At 40.6% G+C, this 18,922-nt stretch overlaps 1 protein-coding gene across 4 annotated transcripts in view; it reads left to right on the forward strand.

The window, feature by feature from the left end:
* DOCK1 (dedicator of cytokinesis 1) overlaps positions 1-18,922 on the forward strand; it is a 383,360-nt gene that overhangs the window by 236,229 nt on the left and 128,209 nt on the right. For all 4 annotated transcript variants that reach the window (XM_081912599.1, XM_081912601.1, XM_081912600.1 and 1 more), the window contains exon 29: positions 3,679-3,773. In XM_081912599.1, the coding sequence (XP_081768725.1) occupies positions 3,679-3,773 (95 nt within the window). The remainder of the gene's footprint in view (positions 1-3,678; positions 3,774-18,922) is intronic.

Raw genomic sequence — 18,922 nt, forward strand, 5'->3', positions numbered from 1 at the left:
ATTTTTCCACTGTTTGTGTTGTGCAGCATCATATTTTAATATATTGTTCATGTTATTATAATTGGGTTTTTAACTTGATTTGTTTTTATCCTGTAATGCTGCCCTGAGAGCCTTTCTTATAGGCCAGACTGTAGATAACAATAAGTAAATAAACAAAACACTTTAAGCTGGAAAAGCCCATGTTACATGGCGTGTAAAACATTTGAGAGCCTGATGGAAGGGTGAGGGGGAGCATATTCTTTCCTGTTGCACAAAATTGTAAATTGATAGGCAGGATGGAGTAATAGTTTATAATATTAATCATGCTGCTTTTCTGTGTCACAGCATCAACAAATTCCATTAAAAGAGGAGTAGCTGAATGCCTCTCCAAATATGCTCTGAACCTCACTCTTTTTTTTTTACACTCTCTCTAATATATTGTCATTCTGCACTGACTGTGCTGTAACATTATTACTGGTATAAGTAGGGTATTAGATCTGGTGTTATAATTATAATGCTGTTTTGGTTTCTTTGGGAGCTATCTTGAGTAGCTGTGGATGAGGCAAGGTTAAAATTTTTAAATAAATAAATAAAAAGGACATGCTGGAGCAGGCAAGGCTCATCTACCTTGTATGCTGTGCAGTCTTTGTTATTCCTGCCTGGCAGGCATTTGATCTGCCAGATGGAGGGATTTTAATGGAATTACCCCTTTTCTATTCAGCTGTTTCTAATCTGCTGGTGTTACTATTTTGTTGTGAGAGTGGTATTTTTAAAAGTTGCAAGCATTGTATGCAGTTTAAGATTGGGACGCAGGTGGCGCTGTGGGTTAAACCACAGAGCCTAGGACTTGCTGATCAGAAGGTCGGTGCTTTGAATCCCCGCAACGGGGTGAGCTCCCATTGCTCGGTCCCTGCTCCTGCCAACCTAGCAGTTCGAAAGCGCGTCCAAGTGTAAGTAGATAAATAGGTAGCGCTCTGGCAGGAAGGTAAACAGTGTTTCCATGAGCTGCTCTGGTTCGCCAGAAGCGGCTTAGTCATGCTGGCCACATGACCCGGAAGCTTTACGCCGGCTCCCTCAGCCAATAAAGCGAGATGAGCACCGCAACCCCAGAGTAGTCCACGACTGGACCTAATGGTCAGAGGTCCCTTTACCTTAAGAATGTAAGATGAGCTTGCTGGACCAGGCCCATCCAGCCCAGCATCCTGTTCTCACATGTTTGTGGGAAGCTCACAAGCAGGACATGAGCACAGCAGCACTATGCTCACCTACGATTCCCAACAACTGGTATTCAGAGGCATATTGTGGAGGCAGCACATAGTCATTGCGGCCATTGATAGCCTTGTCCTCTGCGAATTTCTCTAATCCTCTTTTACAGCCATCCAAGTTGGTGGCCCTCACTGCCTCCTGAAGGAACAAGTTCCATAGTTTTAACTAGGCGCTGCGCAAAGAATTGCTTTCTTTTATCTGCCCTGAATCTTCCAATGTTCCCAAACATCCACGCTTCTTTAAAACAAAAACAAAACTTGTTTTTGCCAATCTGAGCACTTGGTCTTCTTTGGAAATCCTCTCAAAAGGAAACGATAAATAAATATGTCAGACTAGTTAAAGGAAATGAGAGGTGTTTTTTTCTCCCTAGCACACTCCAGTCAGTATTTTCCCTCTTTTGTGGGCAGTGAGAAAAGATGGAAGACTAAATGTTCACCTTTTTTTCCTGATGCAGCCTGGCTGGATTTCCCTTGGAAGAAAGTAGACAGGAAATTAAAAACCAGCAGTAGTACCAGTGAAAAGAGCATCCTGCCTTCATTTAAATTATTTACCCCAGATGGGTGGTGTATAAAGAATATTATTAAAATTATTTATTATTATTTCCCCATCCCTTTGGTTATTTCAAGAATTGAGGGAAGGCAGAAAGGTGATTGACATCTGTGCCCAGTGAGCTTCACAGGGCAGGTGCAGTGGGAGAACAGGTACCAGCATTCCTATTCTTAAAATAAGGAAAACATCGTTATATAAATATATAAGCAATTTTATCCTGCTTTTGAGACAAAAAGGCTCCCACAGTGGCTTATGTAAGATAAATAAAAACAAGACAGGACTGCCTATTGGCTTACAGCCAAAGAGACATGGCACAAAAGGAAAAGGGAATGAGGAAGGAAGAGAAAAACAGCAAACTCAGGCACCACTTCCTTAAAGTATATAATTTCTTCCAATTACCAGTTGTAACGGAACCTGTTAGGGAGAATGCAGGAGCTCTGTCTGATGCATCCTGATGGAATGAAAGTGCTATTAAACTTGTTTTTTCTGATTATAATCTGAGAGCATTTAAGCATAAATGCAAACAGATTAAGCATGTGTCGCTGAATCAGCAAATCAATACCAAAATCTGTTCCTTCAACTTCATGATTAGTAAAATATTCAAGTTAATCTGCAAAGTATATGGAAATACATCTTGCACGAAGCAGGAAAAAAAATGAAAATCCAACAGCAGAAGCACTCTGTACAACTAATAAAGTATGAAATGAAATCTACTTTAAGAGAGCATGCATCTGCAACCATAAAATATTCAGAGTTAACTATGTAGGTCCAGATCTGCCCCCATTCACATAAGCATAAGTCCTACTGAAGTCTCAATTATTAAGTTATGAAGCAAGGAAGCAAACCGTTTTATTCAGAAGAAAAACATGCATCTAAATGAAAGCAAGACTCTATGATAATTCAGTCAGCAAACTATTTAGGCTGATCTAGAAAAGGAAATGTTAAGCTTTTACCAAGATACAGGAGAGGAAGAGTAGTAAAGTATGCAGTTTGATCATTTAAAGTGAGGACACATTTACTGAGCTTGTTAAGTATGTGCCTAGAATAAAACATTTCCCTTATGTAACGCAAACAACACATGTTAACCACTGTCAATCACAAATTCTAAGTCTGCAATGCAAGGTCATTCTATTCTTGTCAAAATACTGTTTTTCACCAATGTCTTGGGTGTGAGTCATGACAGTGGTGACTGCACAATAGTCACTCTTTGAATTTAGCGATTTGATTCAAAATCATTGTATATGTGTGTCTGGTCCCACCCCCTCCACCCCCATCTACTGAAACTTTTGGCCTCTTATATGTATGACAGACTCCTATTGGGTCAGAAGCTAATATGTTGCAACATAACATTAAAAATCTTGGCAAATTAAAATGAATCCGTCACATCAGCTGCACTTTAACTCTTCATATTCTCCACCATTCCTTAAATATTAATCCAAGGCATCCTTTACACATTACATGGTTGTATTTTTTTCTTTTCAGTCTATATCGCTTTTGTTGTTGTGATTTTGCAATAAATTCCTGCAATACAACTTTGCTGCACAACAGTCTGCTCTTGATATGGCATTGGCCAGAGCTGGTTAATTCTGCTTTATTTGTCCAGCAAGAAGTAATTCTGTAACCTGGTCATCAATCCAGCAAGTTAATTATGTTCAGCAGTATCATATTGTGTAATCAAGTAATTATTGTTTATTACAGTAACTCATTTATCGCAGTAATTTATTGCATTGGTTAGAGCTGGTTAGTTTTGCCATATTTGTCCATAATTTTTGAAATCTGGTCATTAATCTAGTGAATTTTTCTTCAGCCAGTTTCCATCAAACACACACACACACACACACACACACACACCTTCTTCTTCATATGTTTTCCTTATTCTTTCAGGACTTCTTGATGGAGACATTTATCATGTTCAAGAATCTCATTGGGAAGAACGTCTATCCCTCTGACTGGGTTATCATGAACATGATGCAGAATAAGTAAGTACAAATGAAAATCACTGAACATTGCCTGAAATTACTATTTCAATACTGATGTGTGTTGTATCTGCATGCTCTCAGTCTATTAAGCTTAGTTTTCCCTTTTCCAATGTGTATTTTTCATTTTGTTTAATGTTTTCTCAACAAACCATTGATTCTCTGTTGTGCCACAAGTCAAGGGAACGAACATTCAGGTACAGGTCTGTGGCGATCAAACAGGGTCCCCGGACGTTTAACAGTATCTATTGATCCCTGTGCCACCACTGTGCTCACTTTCCCGCTGCCACCAACCTGTTACTCTCGGGTACACACTGAGTCCAGACAGTTGTTAAAATTAAACCAAATAAACAAGTTTATTTTATAAGCATTAACAAGTTTATGGTTTCTCAGATAATTTTCTTCTCAGTTTCTTTACCAGCCTATACCTTCCTAATGCCTTCTGGCTGATTATCTCAACTGTTTGACTGACTCCTCTTAACCGATTCTCTCACTCTCTCACATCAGACTAGCCCAACCCACAGACTTATCCTCCCTCTCTCTTCTCTAACCCCAGACTGACTTCTTAACAACTCTAACTCTAACTCCTCCCCATGGGTTCCTATAGGTTAGTCATTTTACAATTAATTAACCCTTTCCTTATGAACCCAGTATGATGTCACACTCCTAGGAGGGCAAACGCCACAAGGCCCTTGTGTGTTTTCTCTTTAAACCATGAAACCTGTTTCTTGTAAAATGGATGTATTTGTACTGTTGCAATAAATTTAGTGTGGGGTGTCTGTTTAGAATTCCATTACCCTCACCTGTTTTAGCGAGCCAGTCAAAGTCATTTATAGGAGCCCACCAGTGAAAGGTGAGTACAGGGTCGGGACCAAAGGTGAACAAACTTCTCCAGAAGGAGCATAGTGCCCCCCCCCCCACCAGACATACTACCATTCCCCTAATACCATTGACCACCACTGGATTTAATCAGATCTCCCCTAGTGCTACTGAACTGTTTGTTTGTATTTTCTAAGTGCCATTTAACCTTCATTCTAAATGAGTACATGAAAACCTCTTATAAAAGCCTACTGAGTGCTTCTTTTGTTACTAGCTACCTGGAAATGTTCTGTGAACGGGGGCTTAAACATGTTATGGGAAGATTATCCCCCCTTGCCCTCTGCTCCGCTCACTTCCACATTTTCTGCAGGTTCTCAAGCCAAACTGCCAGAGTGGTATATTCAACACACAATAGGTGCTTGTATCAAAGTTTTGCTTTTGGAGTGCCTTCCTCAGATATAAGATTATTGCACTTGAAATCCTTTTTATGTGTGTTTTTATTTCTGCCATAGAGTTCAGCTGCTGCTGTGCCAAAATATTTAAACTATGGTGCCTTGGCAGAGAAGATACAAAAGCTTCTCTCAAATTAAGTTTATTGTGCCATAGAACTTAATTAAAATGAAAGCAGGCATATTTGAATTCTATGTTCACTTGTTATTGACAGACATCTCTTTTAAAATATATGTACATTTGGAGGTTTGGCCAAAAGCTTGTGTATGGTAGTGTACTTTTGAGTAGCTATTTCATGTGACGTGGCCCTCAGTTTTCATTAAAAATTGATGAAGTATATTTGCACGTTGCCATGCATGGGATTATACTTTTTGGGATTTTAATGTGGAGGCTCTTCAGAGTTCTGTTTGCTTTGGCATTTTTACTGCATTTATACATGTAAGTAGCTGAGAAAGCTTTGAGAGAATTTCCATTTGTTATCCCACAGCAGCTTATGAAGCTGTTAGCCTATCACCTGTCCATTATTTCTTTTGAGGGAGACTCTGGGCAGCGTTGTCACATTAGTCATGAAAGAGATAGCTGTGGATAAAGAGGAAGAAAGTGAGCAAAACTCCGGAGGGCGCATGAGTTCCACCTGACACAGTTGTGCATGTTACAGTTGTCATTGGAAAATTGTTTTCTTGGCACAAGACAAGGGTGCGACTCCCAAGAGTGTATTTGTGTCTTTCAAAGGCAGTGAGAAACAGCTCTGAGGCTAGACTGGACAGGAGTTCTTGTCAATGCCTTGTTGTACTCATGTAGAAAGCTGATGAGGAATACAACATGTTTATTTACCCCAAAATGCCATTAATGATAAATCTTAGTTGCCCACAGTAACTGTCATCTGCTTGGCCACAAGGAAAATGAATTCCCCCCTTTGTACATATTAGTGTGTGCTCTGTGATGCTAATAGGAAAACTGTGTAGCCAGGAAGTTGCCATTTAAAAATCAAGCATTTTTAATTGTTGATCCATGTTTCAGGAAGTTAGCAACATTTTTACTAATTGAGGGAAATTAGGTGGTTGTTTGTTTTTATTGGAGCAAGACATTCTGATTTAATAACCTTTTAATGAAGGATTTCAACAACGCTAATGAGGAAATCAAGGGCAGGGAGAATACTCCAAGTCAGAATGCTTAGTTAGTAGATTGCTGGTACTGAATATAGATAAATACAACACCGCATAACATTGAAAGATGTATATGAATGTATGGTAGCTTTGTTCAGGTAGAAAGATCCCAAGACAAAAGTCAGTTGGGTGAGTTCTTAATTACAGTGGTACCTCGCAAGACGAATGCCTCGCAAGACGAAAAATGCACAAGACGAAAGAGTTTTCTGTTTTTTGAGTCGTTCTGCAAGACGAATTTCCCTATGGGCTTGCTTCGCAAGACGAAACGTCTTGCGAGTTTGTTTCCTTTTTCTTAAAGCCGCTAAGCCGTTAATAGCCGCTAAGCCGTTAATAGCTGCTAAGCCGTTAATAGCCGCTAAGCCGCTAATAGCCGTGCTTTGCAAGACGAAGAGACTCGCGGAATGGATTAATTTCGTCTTGCGAGGCACCACTGTAAAATGTTTGGGAGCATCATTGGGCAACTTACTTCATATGCTGTACCATATTGTATAAAATGTTACCTTTGTCCCCTTTAATCATACTAGTCACTAACGCTTAGCAGAAGCATCTCAACAAATAATATGTCCACCAAATAACTGTTGTTGTTTGCCCCTTCCATTACCTGCTTAATGACAAAGCAAAAATATAAAAACATTATTCAGTCATAGCTTAAACCTTTTGTTCCACTGTGAAATGTCAGTATTTACATTCATTTTTAAATGTGCATTGAAACTGAAAGAGTTTCATGTTGTCAAAAGTAAATGGGGCTCTAATCCATTTAAGGGGGGGGGTCACATTTCATTTTCTTTTTGTTTATGAGACTTTCACAGACATATACTACTTCTCTCTTTAAAACAGAATACAATATATCCACAGTGCTTGACATATCATTGCTCAATAAGTATTTATGGAATACAGTATAATCTTTGAAATGTATGAAGTCACTGAAATGGGAAGTTCTGCTTAATGACTTAAAACTACAGGGTGGAATTCACTGTCTCACTAATAGGTTTGTTCTGCCAGAGCAAGAATTGCTGCTTGCTAGACAGAATGATACCTCCTATCCTCTCCTCCCTGCCATGTGCTGTTTGGAGGATTCTTCTGACCTTCTAGATTGTATTTCAGGGAGGCATGGGCGTACAGGAGGGGAGGAAGCCCTGTTGTGTTAGCAGAAAACTTTGTGCTGCTTGTGTACCATGTTAGTAAAATCTGGCCAATAGGTTTTTTGGAGTGGTGGGCTCATGCGTGACCATGTATATGGGCAGCACTGGGAAATAATTAAACAATTCAATTCAAACCTGGAAATGGCGGGAGAGAGCTGGAGAAGAAGACCCTCCCCAGAGCCCAAAGAGGATGTTGGTGATAATCGAAGGCCCCCCCCCCAAGACCAGAGGCACACTAGGGCTTTGTTTATGCTGCTCAGCCGCCTCACCTAACAGCTGAAGTGCGGGGTAGCACAGCAGAAGCCACTTTCCCACATGTCCTTTAGCCCCCTGCTGGCCCCAGAGCTTCAATTTTAGTTGTGGATATTTTTGGAACAGTCTTTTTGGTATGGATTGAAGAGAGAGGGGGCATTTAGCAGGTGCTCCCCACTTTATGCAATTTCACTTATGTGGGGGGGGGGCTCCCCAAAACATAACCCCTTCGTAAGTAGGGAGTCACTTGTATACAGAATTCAAAACAAGTGTGCCGTACAATGTAGCCCCTCTTCCCCTTATCAGTACTTTGTTAGTGACCCTCAGATTTTGAGCATTTTATGCTTTTCAAATTCTCAAAGTAATTCCCAACCACCACAGCGATAAGTAAGCATCTTCTGTATATCTTCTGTGCCCCTTACAACACTAATTCTTTGCTTTTATATATTACATTTTGATGGCACATCTTATTCATGTAAGTGTGCATAAGACTTCAGCCTTAAGACTCTGCTTTCTCTGTACATGACTTCTGTATGCACAGTGCTTGCAAAATCGAATTAACATCAGCTGGCTTAAAAAATTTATTCATCAAGGAATTACGTTAGAGGATGTAATTGATTTCCACTAGATTTTTGTCCTGGTTGATTGCTACCAATATGCTCTAGAAATGTTTATTTGGTGGTGGTTGACCGAATAAAGCAAAACATTTATCATCATGATTAAAAGGAACAGTCTCTGCCAATGCATTCTTGGATGAAGTTCTCTGCATAATTGTCCAGAACATTTTGTCTTGAGTCATCACGCACTCCCAAATTTCCTATTGGTGTTCTCCTGCCTGTTAAATTCTTCTTCTTCTTCTTCTTCTTCTTCTTCTTCTTCTTCTTCTTCTTCTTCTTCTTCTTCTTCTTCTTCATTTTAGTATTCAGTTAAAAGATTTTACAGATACAATCAAAATAGATCAACAGTGCTTGAACAGAACTTTCACTCCCAGAACACACACCAACCACCCAGGAAAGATTTGGGGACACTGCTGGGGATATATATGGAGAAGAGAGGGGACATATTTTGTTGCTCAATCAGTTATCATTTTGTTTGTGCAATGATTTAGTGGTATTCAACCCGTAGGGTCTGTTGTCTTCACATCAACACTAAACAAGAGCAGCTTCAACCATGTGCAACAGCATTATTTAGAAACATTGTCACAATCTGTCTAATGCTGAAGTAAAAAGTATATAGTCTATTGTACAATTCCTCTTCTGATTTCTGTCCCCTGGTGTGTTTCTATTGATGAATAAGTCAAAGCCAAATTACAATGGTTTTTAACGTGATGGAATATTTGTAGACTGTGTTTGCTGTACATTATGTATAACATAATTTTTCTGTCAATAAATAAGAGCCCTTTGAGAAATAGCTGTTTACCTTTTCAAGCTAGGTTCCAGTTCCTATCCATTTTAAGAAATAAAAATACTGCTTTGTCAGTTGCAGTTGATTTCCCCCCCCCCCCCCAACCTCTTTCTTTCTCCTCTCGATTAAGTTGGTGAGTTGGCCAAGATTGGTTCCGTCGTGACTGAGAGCTGACACAGCAATGCAAATTAATCTGGGGGGAAGGTTACAAAAATCATATAATGTTTAATGCATTCTGGAAGGCTTATAAATCATTAAGCATAATATACCAAATTCAAAAATGTCAACATTAAAAAAATACAAAAATGATGGCAGCAACATATAAATGTAAATATAAAGTAAATGTAAAGTGGTATATAAAAAAAGCTCATAAAAAGGGCAGAACAGGGGTGGGGCATGCTTATACCTCTCTGCTGATGCGTGGAGGCCAGAAACTGAACCCCCATGCGAAATGGATATTGATTGTATTGTTGTTTTCAGTGGCAAATTTCTGTTCAACATCACATTTCATTCTAGTCTTGATGTCAAGAGTATATTCTGTTGCTACAAACAGCAGAAAGATGCAGGAATGTGTGTGCTCTGCACTTAAATATGCACCCAAATGTCATAAACCCATTTATTTAAAAAGATGCTTTCTTGGAGCTTATTTTTAGGATTTTCATATCATTCTCACTGTTAATTAAACATGTCCCCAACATGTGGGTGCACTGGAAACTTAAATGCATGATACACAAGATTTAATTTGCAGGACTTGAAGAACTATTGCTTATCAGCTCCTATCAGCAGCTCCTGTCAGATTGTAGCACACGGATGCTTGCTTCTGCTGATGAGAAATATCAATGGAAATTTCATTCCAGCGAAAATAGCAGTGACAGAGAAAGGGTTCTTGACAAAACTGCAGCAAGGGATGAAAGGGTTAACTTAATTTTAAGCAAACACCTCCCCCCCACACTGTTTGAATTTTCTTAAGTGTGCACATTAAATGCAAAGACATATTTAATGCCATGTTTAGTTTGACCCTAAATTGTAGGACAGAGCAAGTAGGAAATGATGGGACAACCACCATGGGATTTAAGGACGAAGGGCAGTATTCAAATTTACTAAATAAATAAAAAAACTCAACCATTTGAAATTCTGCTGTTGTCATATTTTAAACCTAGAGTAATGATTTATGCCAAGCTTGATCCACTGCTCCGATACACTCTCCTCGACCAAATTTTCTATCACTTAATTAGCCAGGAGATGAAAATAACTAAATCCTGCAAATCTAGCCAGGGTTGTCTCAGATCCTTTGCCTTCTATCTGCTGCCTGTACTTGTTCCATCCTCAGGCTGTTGTCCAAGATTGTGGTGTAGTGAGATGTCCCATTCTGCTAACCCATCTTGACCTTCTTCCAAGCTCCTCTTTAAATTCCAGATGGTGAAAAGAATACTGTTGTTAATACCTTGTATATGGAAAGCTGGGCAAGCGTTTATAGTGACCTCAGAATGACTTAAGATAATGGACATGGGAGTGCAGCCAAAACACCCTGGAAGATGCTTTATTTGTATGAAAACTGCGAATCAAGTAATTAACTCAGAAGAGTAGTAGGAAGTGAACTCTCTGGGTATCACCAGTTGTACATTGAAACTTAAGAAATGTGGCCCACATTTTAACTATTCTTCACATGCCATAAATATTTTAATATATTTATAGATCTTAAAAACATGATCTTTCTCTGTGTCGGTATCTCCTGAACAGATAAAGACGTTCCTGTTCCTCCCCTTTGGTGTACATGTTCCAGATGGGTGTGGTCTGTGTAATCATTCAGGCAAGCTTTCTATGTAACTTGACAGATCGGAAGGGATGCATAGAGATCTTCTATTTCCGAGACAACTCTGCCATACATGTATACTTGGGGGAGTAGAGAATAGGAGAAGTAAGCAGGGCTTTATGATATGGTTACCAGATTTTTTTAAATGAATCCGGGGACCCCTTTTTTTGAAGCTGAGTAGCAACAGGGAGTCAGTAGTGGGGATGGTGAGGCAAAAGACCCTGGGCCCAAGCACACATGCATATTGTATAAAGGTGCAAAGCCCTTCTTTTGCACCCTATGAAACATAAATGCGCAAAGTTGTTTTAAAAACTGGGCAATGGTGCACCGCCCGCCAGTGACTCCTGAGCCTTCCCCGATCTCCTTCCCCCTTCCCCCTTTGTTTTGACAGATCAGGGGAGGCTCAGGAGTCATGGGCGGGAGGCCGTTGCCCAGGAGGGGCTAGCCTGGTAGTGCAGTTGGCTCTGGCTGGCTTCAGGAGATGCTCGCTGCCATGGCGCAGGAAAAATGACGGGTGCCACAACAGCGGGCAGCGCTAACAGGTCGGCTCTGGGCTGCTGAGGTGGCGGCCGCCACGTTTCCTGGGGAGAGATTTGCAAATCTGGGGACATTCCGGGGATGGAATTTGTCCGGAGACAGATTTGCAAATCCGGGGACTGTCCCTGGGAACCAGGGACGTCTGGTAACCCTAGTTTATGAAGCTCTGTGTGGATCTTTTTGTGTGCAGACTAAAATACTTTAATGTTTGTATGTGTAATATACTAAATGTTTGTATGTAGAATAAGTTGTGATGATGATTATCATTATCATTATTTTTAAAAGAATCCTAGCTTTGGAACGAGTTCCACAATCCCTTGACCTTTAGCAGAACTTTCCTTTCTGTTGTAGCTGTCATGTTAACATTTAAAAGTGAACACACACATTATGTTGTTTAGAACCTTATTTCTCCTGGTGCTTTTCTTATGTACACCTAACGAGAAAAGGAAAGAAAGAAAAATAAACCTTGGCGCAGTGCTTCTTTCAATTGGAGTTACACAGCAAGAGAAAAAAGGCTCCTAATCCAAAATTTTATCTTTGACAGTCAAGATTGAGGCAGTTTTCTGCTTGACATTAGTATCCTGTTGATAATGACATCACATGTGTTCTTAGGGACTTTGTATTCTAGCAGCGTGTGGACTATAATGGATCTGTTTCTTAAGCCATCTATTTCCTAGAACTTTGATTTATCGTAGCAAGCCTATAAGTGATAACTCTGCATCAATGAAATTGAACTTGTCAGAGGTACTGTTGTAGAGATGAGATTCGGAAACAGATCTAAGCCGATCCCTTTCCCTTCTTAATCCTTATAGGCTCCCTTAGTTGCCACATTAATTACTTAAATTACTTAAGCCTGCCACCCCACAGAATAGTATTTAGCATTCTTCTGCCCTTTGGACAGTGTCTGGTATCATTTGAGCAGGGCACCTGTTTCCTTGGTACCGGAAGTGGCCTTTCTTGTTAAGTGTGTGGATGGCCATGCTGAATCTACAGCTATTAGCTTATCACTTTCTCAATGTCCTCAATCTTACTGGCATTTTAGAGGCTCCCACATTTCACTTGGTTCCATGAGGGTCAAGTGAGGACAGAGCAGAAGGGGGGAAAGGAGATTCAATGGGATGTGGAAGGGCAGTTTTGAGGATCTCAAGAAGTGAGCTTTAATCTGAGCCTCAGTAATTTCCAAAATCATTACTGGGGGAATATGATTTTGACTGTATTGCTAATTTACTCATTAAGATTTTTTTTATTTTGATGCTAACCTGTTGCGCTTTATTGGAGAGGTTTTCATGGTTTTTATCTTTAGTGAAGGTGGTTTCCAAAGATACCATGTGTGCTGTAAAAGGTTGTGCCACATGCTTAAGAGAGCGGGTCTAGCTTCTCAGGCATCCTCAATATCCTGTATCATCTAATTTTGAGCGGGGGAGGAAACAGTTAACATTCCTCTTCCCTCCACCACCCTTCCAATGATATAGAATCATTGAGTTGAAAGGGACCATGGGGATCATCTAGTCCAACCCCCTGCAATGCAGGAATACGCAGCTGTACCTTATGGGGATTGAACCTGCAGCCTGGCCATTATCAGCACCAAACTCTAACCAACGGAGTTTTAATCCCAGTTAAACATGTGAGTGGGAGCAGTGCAGGGGGAGGAGAGGCTGCCTTTTCAGCAGTAGGTTCTGATACCCACCCATCCTTGAATCTTGAAGGGTTACGGATCAAAAGTTCCCATTGTTTTAGCAGGAGCTTCTATGCAAAATTCATGAGATTCTCTTCTAAAACAATGGGAAAAGAGCCTCCCTTTTAGTAGTGCCTTGCAAGGTGTTTGAAGGCCTGACCTTGGAAGTTCAAAGCACATTGCACATGATGTCATTGTGATAGGCAGGTGAGCAGCCCCACTCACCTGACAGATATGGCCCATACAGCCAAAAGGTTTGTCCCAGAATGTACCCAGCACATTCCTATGACATTATAGTATATTGCAGAAGGGGATCAGTAATGGAGAAGCTGTCCTGTGAAGCTTGCCCAACAGCGCTGGTGTTAAGATGGAGGGAGAAGCAGCTTGCCAGGTGGGGCAGAGCTGGTACGCTAGCTTCCCAGCAGGTGCGTTGCTGCTGCTTACCGAAAAGGAGAGGGGCAAGGCAGCAGGGAGACTGGCACAATGCAAACACACTGGCAGGTGCAGCAAATTGACTCCGCTGATGTGCTTGCATGGTGCCTACCTTCCCTCCTATCCTCCCCAATAAGCAATAGTGACTCACGTGCTGGATAAAACTAGTGTAACGTCTCTGCTCCAAGCTTCCATGACACATCAGGGTTTCCCATAACAAGATTGCATCGATTGCTAATTGAACTAGAAATGAAAGTAAAGATTGAACTTGAAATGTAGAGGATAAATGGGAGTAAAAATATGCTTTGCAGGAAAAACCAGCAGCTGGAACATTTCTAAAACTTGAAAAAGCAAGGGGGGAACTGACTTCTAAATAAAATGCATCCTACACAATCTGATATTTTTGTGCTTGTGCAGAGAATTAATCAATGAGGTGATCACAGAAATGGAGTTGGAAGCCTCTGTGTTCATTAGTGATTTCTTCTCAAAGATTGATGAAAGGTATAATATTTTCAAGACCTTCTGAATGTGAAATGTATTTTATGAAGCTAATGAGATCTATAAAATTAAAGTGTTCTTTAGTTGAGTGAACTTCCCATGTATATCCCTTCTTTTTATATACGATCTTTTGTGTCTGTATTGCTGGAGGGCTCAGCTGCTACTTGGTCTTATTTAGTCACATTCTCCAGTACTTTTTATTTGTTATTGTCAATGCTTGTTCTGCTAAAATGGTAATAAGCAAATCGGGTGCAGCTTAAATTCTGAAATATTTGTGTCGTAGAATATTTACATATTAAACCCCATTTCACTATACTAGCACAGAAAACTGTTTGTTGATGACAGCAAGGTGGTGGTTTTGGAGAAATCTACTGGTGTCATGAACTGGCAGGACGACGGGGAGGAGGAAGAGGAAAAAGAGGACCCCAGCAACGGGTATAGCCCGAACTGGAGCAAGCAGGGAATGGGGAAAGAAGTACTCACAGGGTAACAGAGGATAACAGAGGATGGAGGTTAGTGTACCTTAACCAGAGCAGCAGGACCCAGAGCCAGAGGGGCCATTGTCCCGATGAACATGGGCAGTTTGAGCAGACACAGCACCTCAGCTCTGCTTTCCTTTCATACTTTGCATACTGATTGCAGCATCTGGGCTCTGAGGCATAGGGAATAGCAGGAGTGGCACTCTAGGAGGCTGGCAGGTAAGGGCCTACAGCCCAGCTCCCTAGTTGGCCAGGTGGGGCTTATTAGCTCTGGGAGGAGGTGTGTGATTCCTCAGTAGGCTCAGAACAGGTGAGGCTCATGTGCCTCATCAAGCCCAGATGCTGCAATCAGTATGCAAAGTATGAAAGGAAAGCAGAGCTGAGGTGCTGTGTCTGCTCAAACTGCCCATGTTGATGGACCTGCTTCAGGTTTGGCTCTGGACTGACAGCTGGACTTCAGACTTGGCTACTTGAACTGACCCTAGGCTGCGTTTTCTGACCTTTGCTCGTGTGGCTTGATCCCTGGACTTAGACTTGACATACTGCCAGGTAGGCCAGGGGTTCAGGACTACTGGACTTGTATTGGTGGGGCAGGAGAATCTCTGAGCATTTTTATTTCTACGGGATCTGAGCCCTTTATCTAAACTATGTTCCTCGGTATGAGTGTTTCCAGATGAATTGCTATTGTTCTATTTTTGTTTAGTCCTAGTCAGCAAAGATTTCAACATCATTTAACAAAGGGAGGCTTCTTCTGGCCCACTTAATTGCATTATATGGCAGTAGATGACACTTTCAGGAAATATTTTGCTAAAATAACTTGAGAAACATGCTGTCTGGGAAGACAGGCATCTGTAATATACCCAGCACTTCATTCAGATTCAGGGCTTTCCCAAACTTTGTTTGTCCCGTGCCTAGAAAGCAGAGGTGCAAGAGATTTTTCACAGTCCTGTGCTTTTTAAGCACGACTCCATTTGCCCCACTGCTTTCCCTGGAAACATTATGAAAAATTATGGCTGGATTGGAACAAACATCAATCCACAGAAAACCTGATTTACATTTGTTCTGATTAAGTGGTAAAGAGTGGATTTCTCCAGCAAAATCTGCAGGCCAAGCAGAAGTGTGGATGAGCCCTAAGTCAGGAAAATATTGCCATGCATATTTAGTTCACTGTACATTTAATGCTTGAGAGTGGAGGAATGCAGCTATCTTGTTACTAAAATTAGGGTAAATAATTGAAACATGCAGGAAATAACTTTAGCAGAGGAACTGAGGTGCAATGTTTTCCCTGAAATGTTGTCTTATTGAGTGGATTTGTATTTAAAATAAATAAATAAATGAAGAAATTGTTATTTCTTTTTATGGGTCATAGTTAATATTCACCTCCTTGAAAAACAGCATTCAACTGAGTCAGTCTTACAATACTGGAATTAACAAGCTATCTGATACTGTTCTTTATATATTGGTTGAACTGGGAATTTTTATAAACCAAAGAACACTGAGATTTTTAAATTGATAGTTTAATTTGTGAGTTTAATTTTTTGAGTTTGGACCCATCCCACCAAAAATTGGGTGAAGCCATGTTTCACTCTTCCATCTTCATTCAAAGTGACAGCCAGCACCTGAAAGTCAACAAAAACTGCTGCCTCCACCTTGGAAATCCTCATGCAAAGTCAGGTAATGATATCTCAAGAGGATTCTGAACTTAAGAGAGAACAAACAGACAACCCACTTTCAAAAATATATAGTAGATTAGGTGCGGCGACCCTGTGGACTCCATATGTTATTGGATGTCTTTCAGCCTCAGTTAATATGGGATACAGGTGGCTCTGTGGTTGAAACCACTAAGCCTCTTGGACTTGACAATCAGAAGGTTGGCGGTTCGAATCCCCATGGCAGAGTGAGCTCCCGTTGTTCTGTTACAGCTCCTGCCAACCTAGCAGTTCAAAAGCACGCCAGTGCATGTAGATAAATAGGTACCGCTGTGGCAGGAAGGTAAACAATGTTTCTGTGCGCTCTGGTTTCCATCACAGTGTTCCATTGTGCTAGAAGTGGTTTAGTCATGCTGGCCACATGTCCCTGAAGCTGTCTGTGGACAAAGGCCGGCTCCCTCGGCCTGAAGTGAGATGAGCGCCGCATCCCATAGTTGCCTTTGATTGGACTTAACCACCCAGAGGTCCTTTAACTTTTTTACCTTTTAATATGGCCAGTGGTCAGAGTAATGAGTTAGTCGAACAACATATTGTGACCCACAGGTTTTCCATTCCTCATTCCTGATATAGATGATAAAGAAAAGCACTGAGGATGTGAAAAGTGCCTTTGCTTTTGATCACCATTGGGATACCGCAAAAGAGGGTTAATGGTGAGCTATTTGGGGATGCACTCTCAACCTCCCTGGAACTAGCCCTATCTGGTATGTCAAATTTCTGAGTATGGTTGTTTTTTGTTTTTTGCAAAATGAGATTGAATACCTCTGAATTAAGTGAAGCTTTGCAAGAGCTTGTTCTTTATTTATATAAAGCAAGCCATTGAACTGGTGTTAGTCACATTGCAAGCGTTGCTATTTTTCACTCTGTCATAGCAAGTGTCAGGAGCAAGAACGCGTTGATGTGTTTGTTACTTAGAAAAGCTATGGTGTGAACTAAGTAATTAAATAGAGGCAAATGTGTTAAATTAAAATAGAACTACTTCAGAAAGTTTATCATAAGTCATTATCAGGTAGTAGCTATTTCTGAAAAGTGGCTGCAATACTTTACTTGTTTTTCCAGGGGCAATTTTCACTATATCAGTACAGGAATTGTACAAAAAAGATGTTTGTAACATTTTCTGTTGCTGATCCTTGGCATCATGGCACAGGAAATTAAGTGCTGTATTACCATTCAGATTGTCAGAATATTAGGATTTGTTCACAAAATCAGGATAACAAAGATAATCAGAGTTTATTCACACCATCTTCCTTCGCTCCAAACACCATACTCTTATCTGGTAATAGGTTCTTGTGTTGATGATAGAAATAATGAGGAAATTAGAAAACATGGGTAGAGTTCCCACATATACACACATACACACCAGTCTGGATTCAACTGCATCAGTTGAAATTTAGTTGGAGAAAAATTTGCATAGAGGAATCTTCTGCCTTCTTCCCTCTCCTCACCAAACACAGCTTGCAGCTTACTGGTTGCTTAGAATGGCAGGCCAGATTGCATGTTTAGAATGAAAGCAGTGTAGGTAGATAAGGCCCAGACCCATAAGTTGCTTGCTTATACCTGGGTGGGAAGTGGGGGCAGTAGAAAATTCCAGTGAACTCCATGGTGATTCTCAGTAGCTAGTAACTCTGGCATATAGATTAGCCCTATTTTAGGCTGTATTAAGAGGCACATTGTATAAACATCACTCAGTTCTGCACTGGTCATTTCTGGGTACTATATTTTAAGAAGGGAATTGACCTACTGGAATGTGTGCAGAAGAGTGGAACCAGATAGTGAGGAGCCTGGAAACAAAGTCCTTATGGGGAATGTTGAATGAGTTTGGTATGTTTAGCATGGAGAAGAGAAGATTAAGGGGGAGACATGGTAGCAGCTTTTAAAATATCGGATAGGCTGTCACATAGGAGAGGAACCAGTTTTGTTCTTCATTGCTCCAGAGGGCCGGAGTAGAACCAGTTGGTGGAAATTTCCGGGAAGCAGATTTCAGCTAAGAATTGGGAAAAGACATCTTAAGAGTAAGAGCTGTAGAAAACTGCCTCAGGATGTGGCAGGCTCTCCTCCACTGGAGGTATTTGAGCAGAGGTTAGAAGGCCATCTGTCCAGGATGCTGCAGTTGTATCCTGCATTGCAGATTTTGCCCTGAGGATGGACTAGACAACTGCCGAGATTATTTCCATTTCTACTATTCTAACGATTGCCTAATTAAGTATGCCAGTGCTTTTTTTTTCCTTCTCAAGACTAGAAAATTCTATAGACAAAGAAGCTATGCTAGATATCATGACCAACCTTGTGTTGTGCCCCCTCATCCTTTATTTGAACACCCTGATCTTAAGGAAGAGTTCTGTATAACTTGAGGCTGTAATTTTAATACAAGTTGCTCCTAATTTGACTTGCTCTGTGATTTTAACAACGAAGTAGGTTAAGCATTCTTCCATCTTTCAGAAAAGAGACTCAGTTTAAGATTATCAATAAAAATAATATGCATTTTCCTTGCAAATACAGGATATTGTGCTGGGGGGGGGTGTTAAAATTAGTGGGGAAATAAAATTGCAGGGTTTTCTATGCCCATATTTTTTTTAAGTGAAAGTAAATTTATTCCTTAATACTTACATCTATGAGGCCATTAAGAAAGTAGATGGAAAATTATATCCAAAAGAAAATGAACTGCAAGATTGCCTCCTCTTGGGGCAAATCAGTTTTAATCTTCCAAAGCTATAGTACTTTGGCTAACTGCCACATTGACTGCTTTTTTGCTGATCACGAGGAGTGAAAATGACTGGGA

Source organism: Podarcis melisellensis (assembly GCF_964234715.1).
Source record: "Podarcis melisellensis genome assembly, chromosome: 5".
Taxonomy (NCBI): Eukaryota; Metazoa; Chordata; class Lepidosauria; order Squamata; family Lacertidae; genus Podarcis; species Podarcis melisellensis.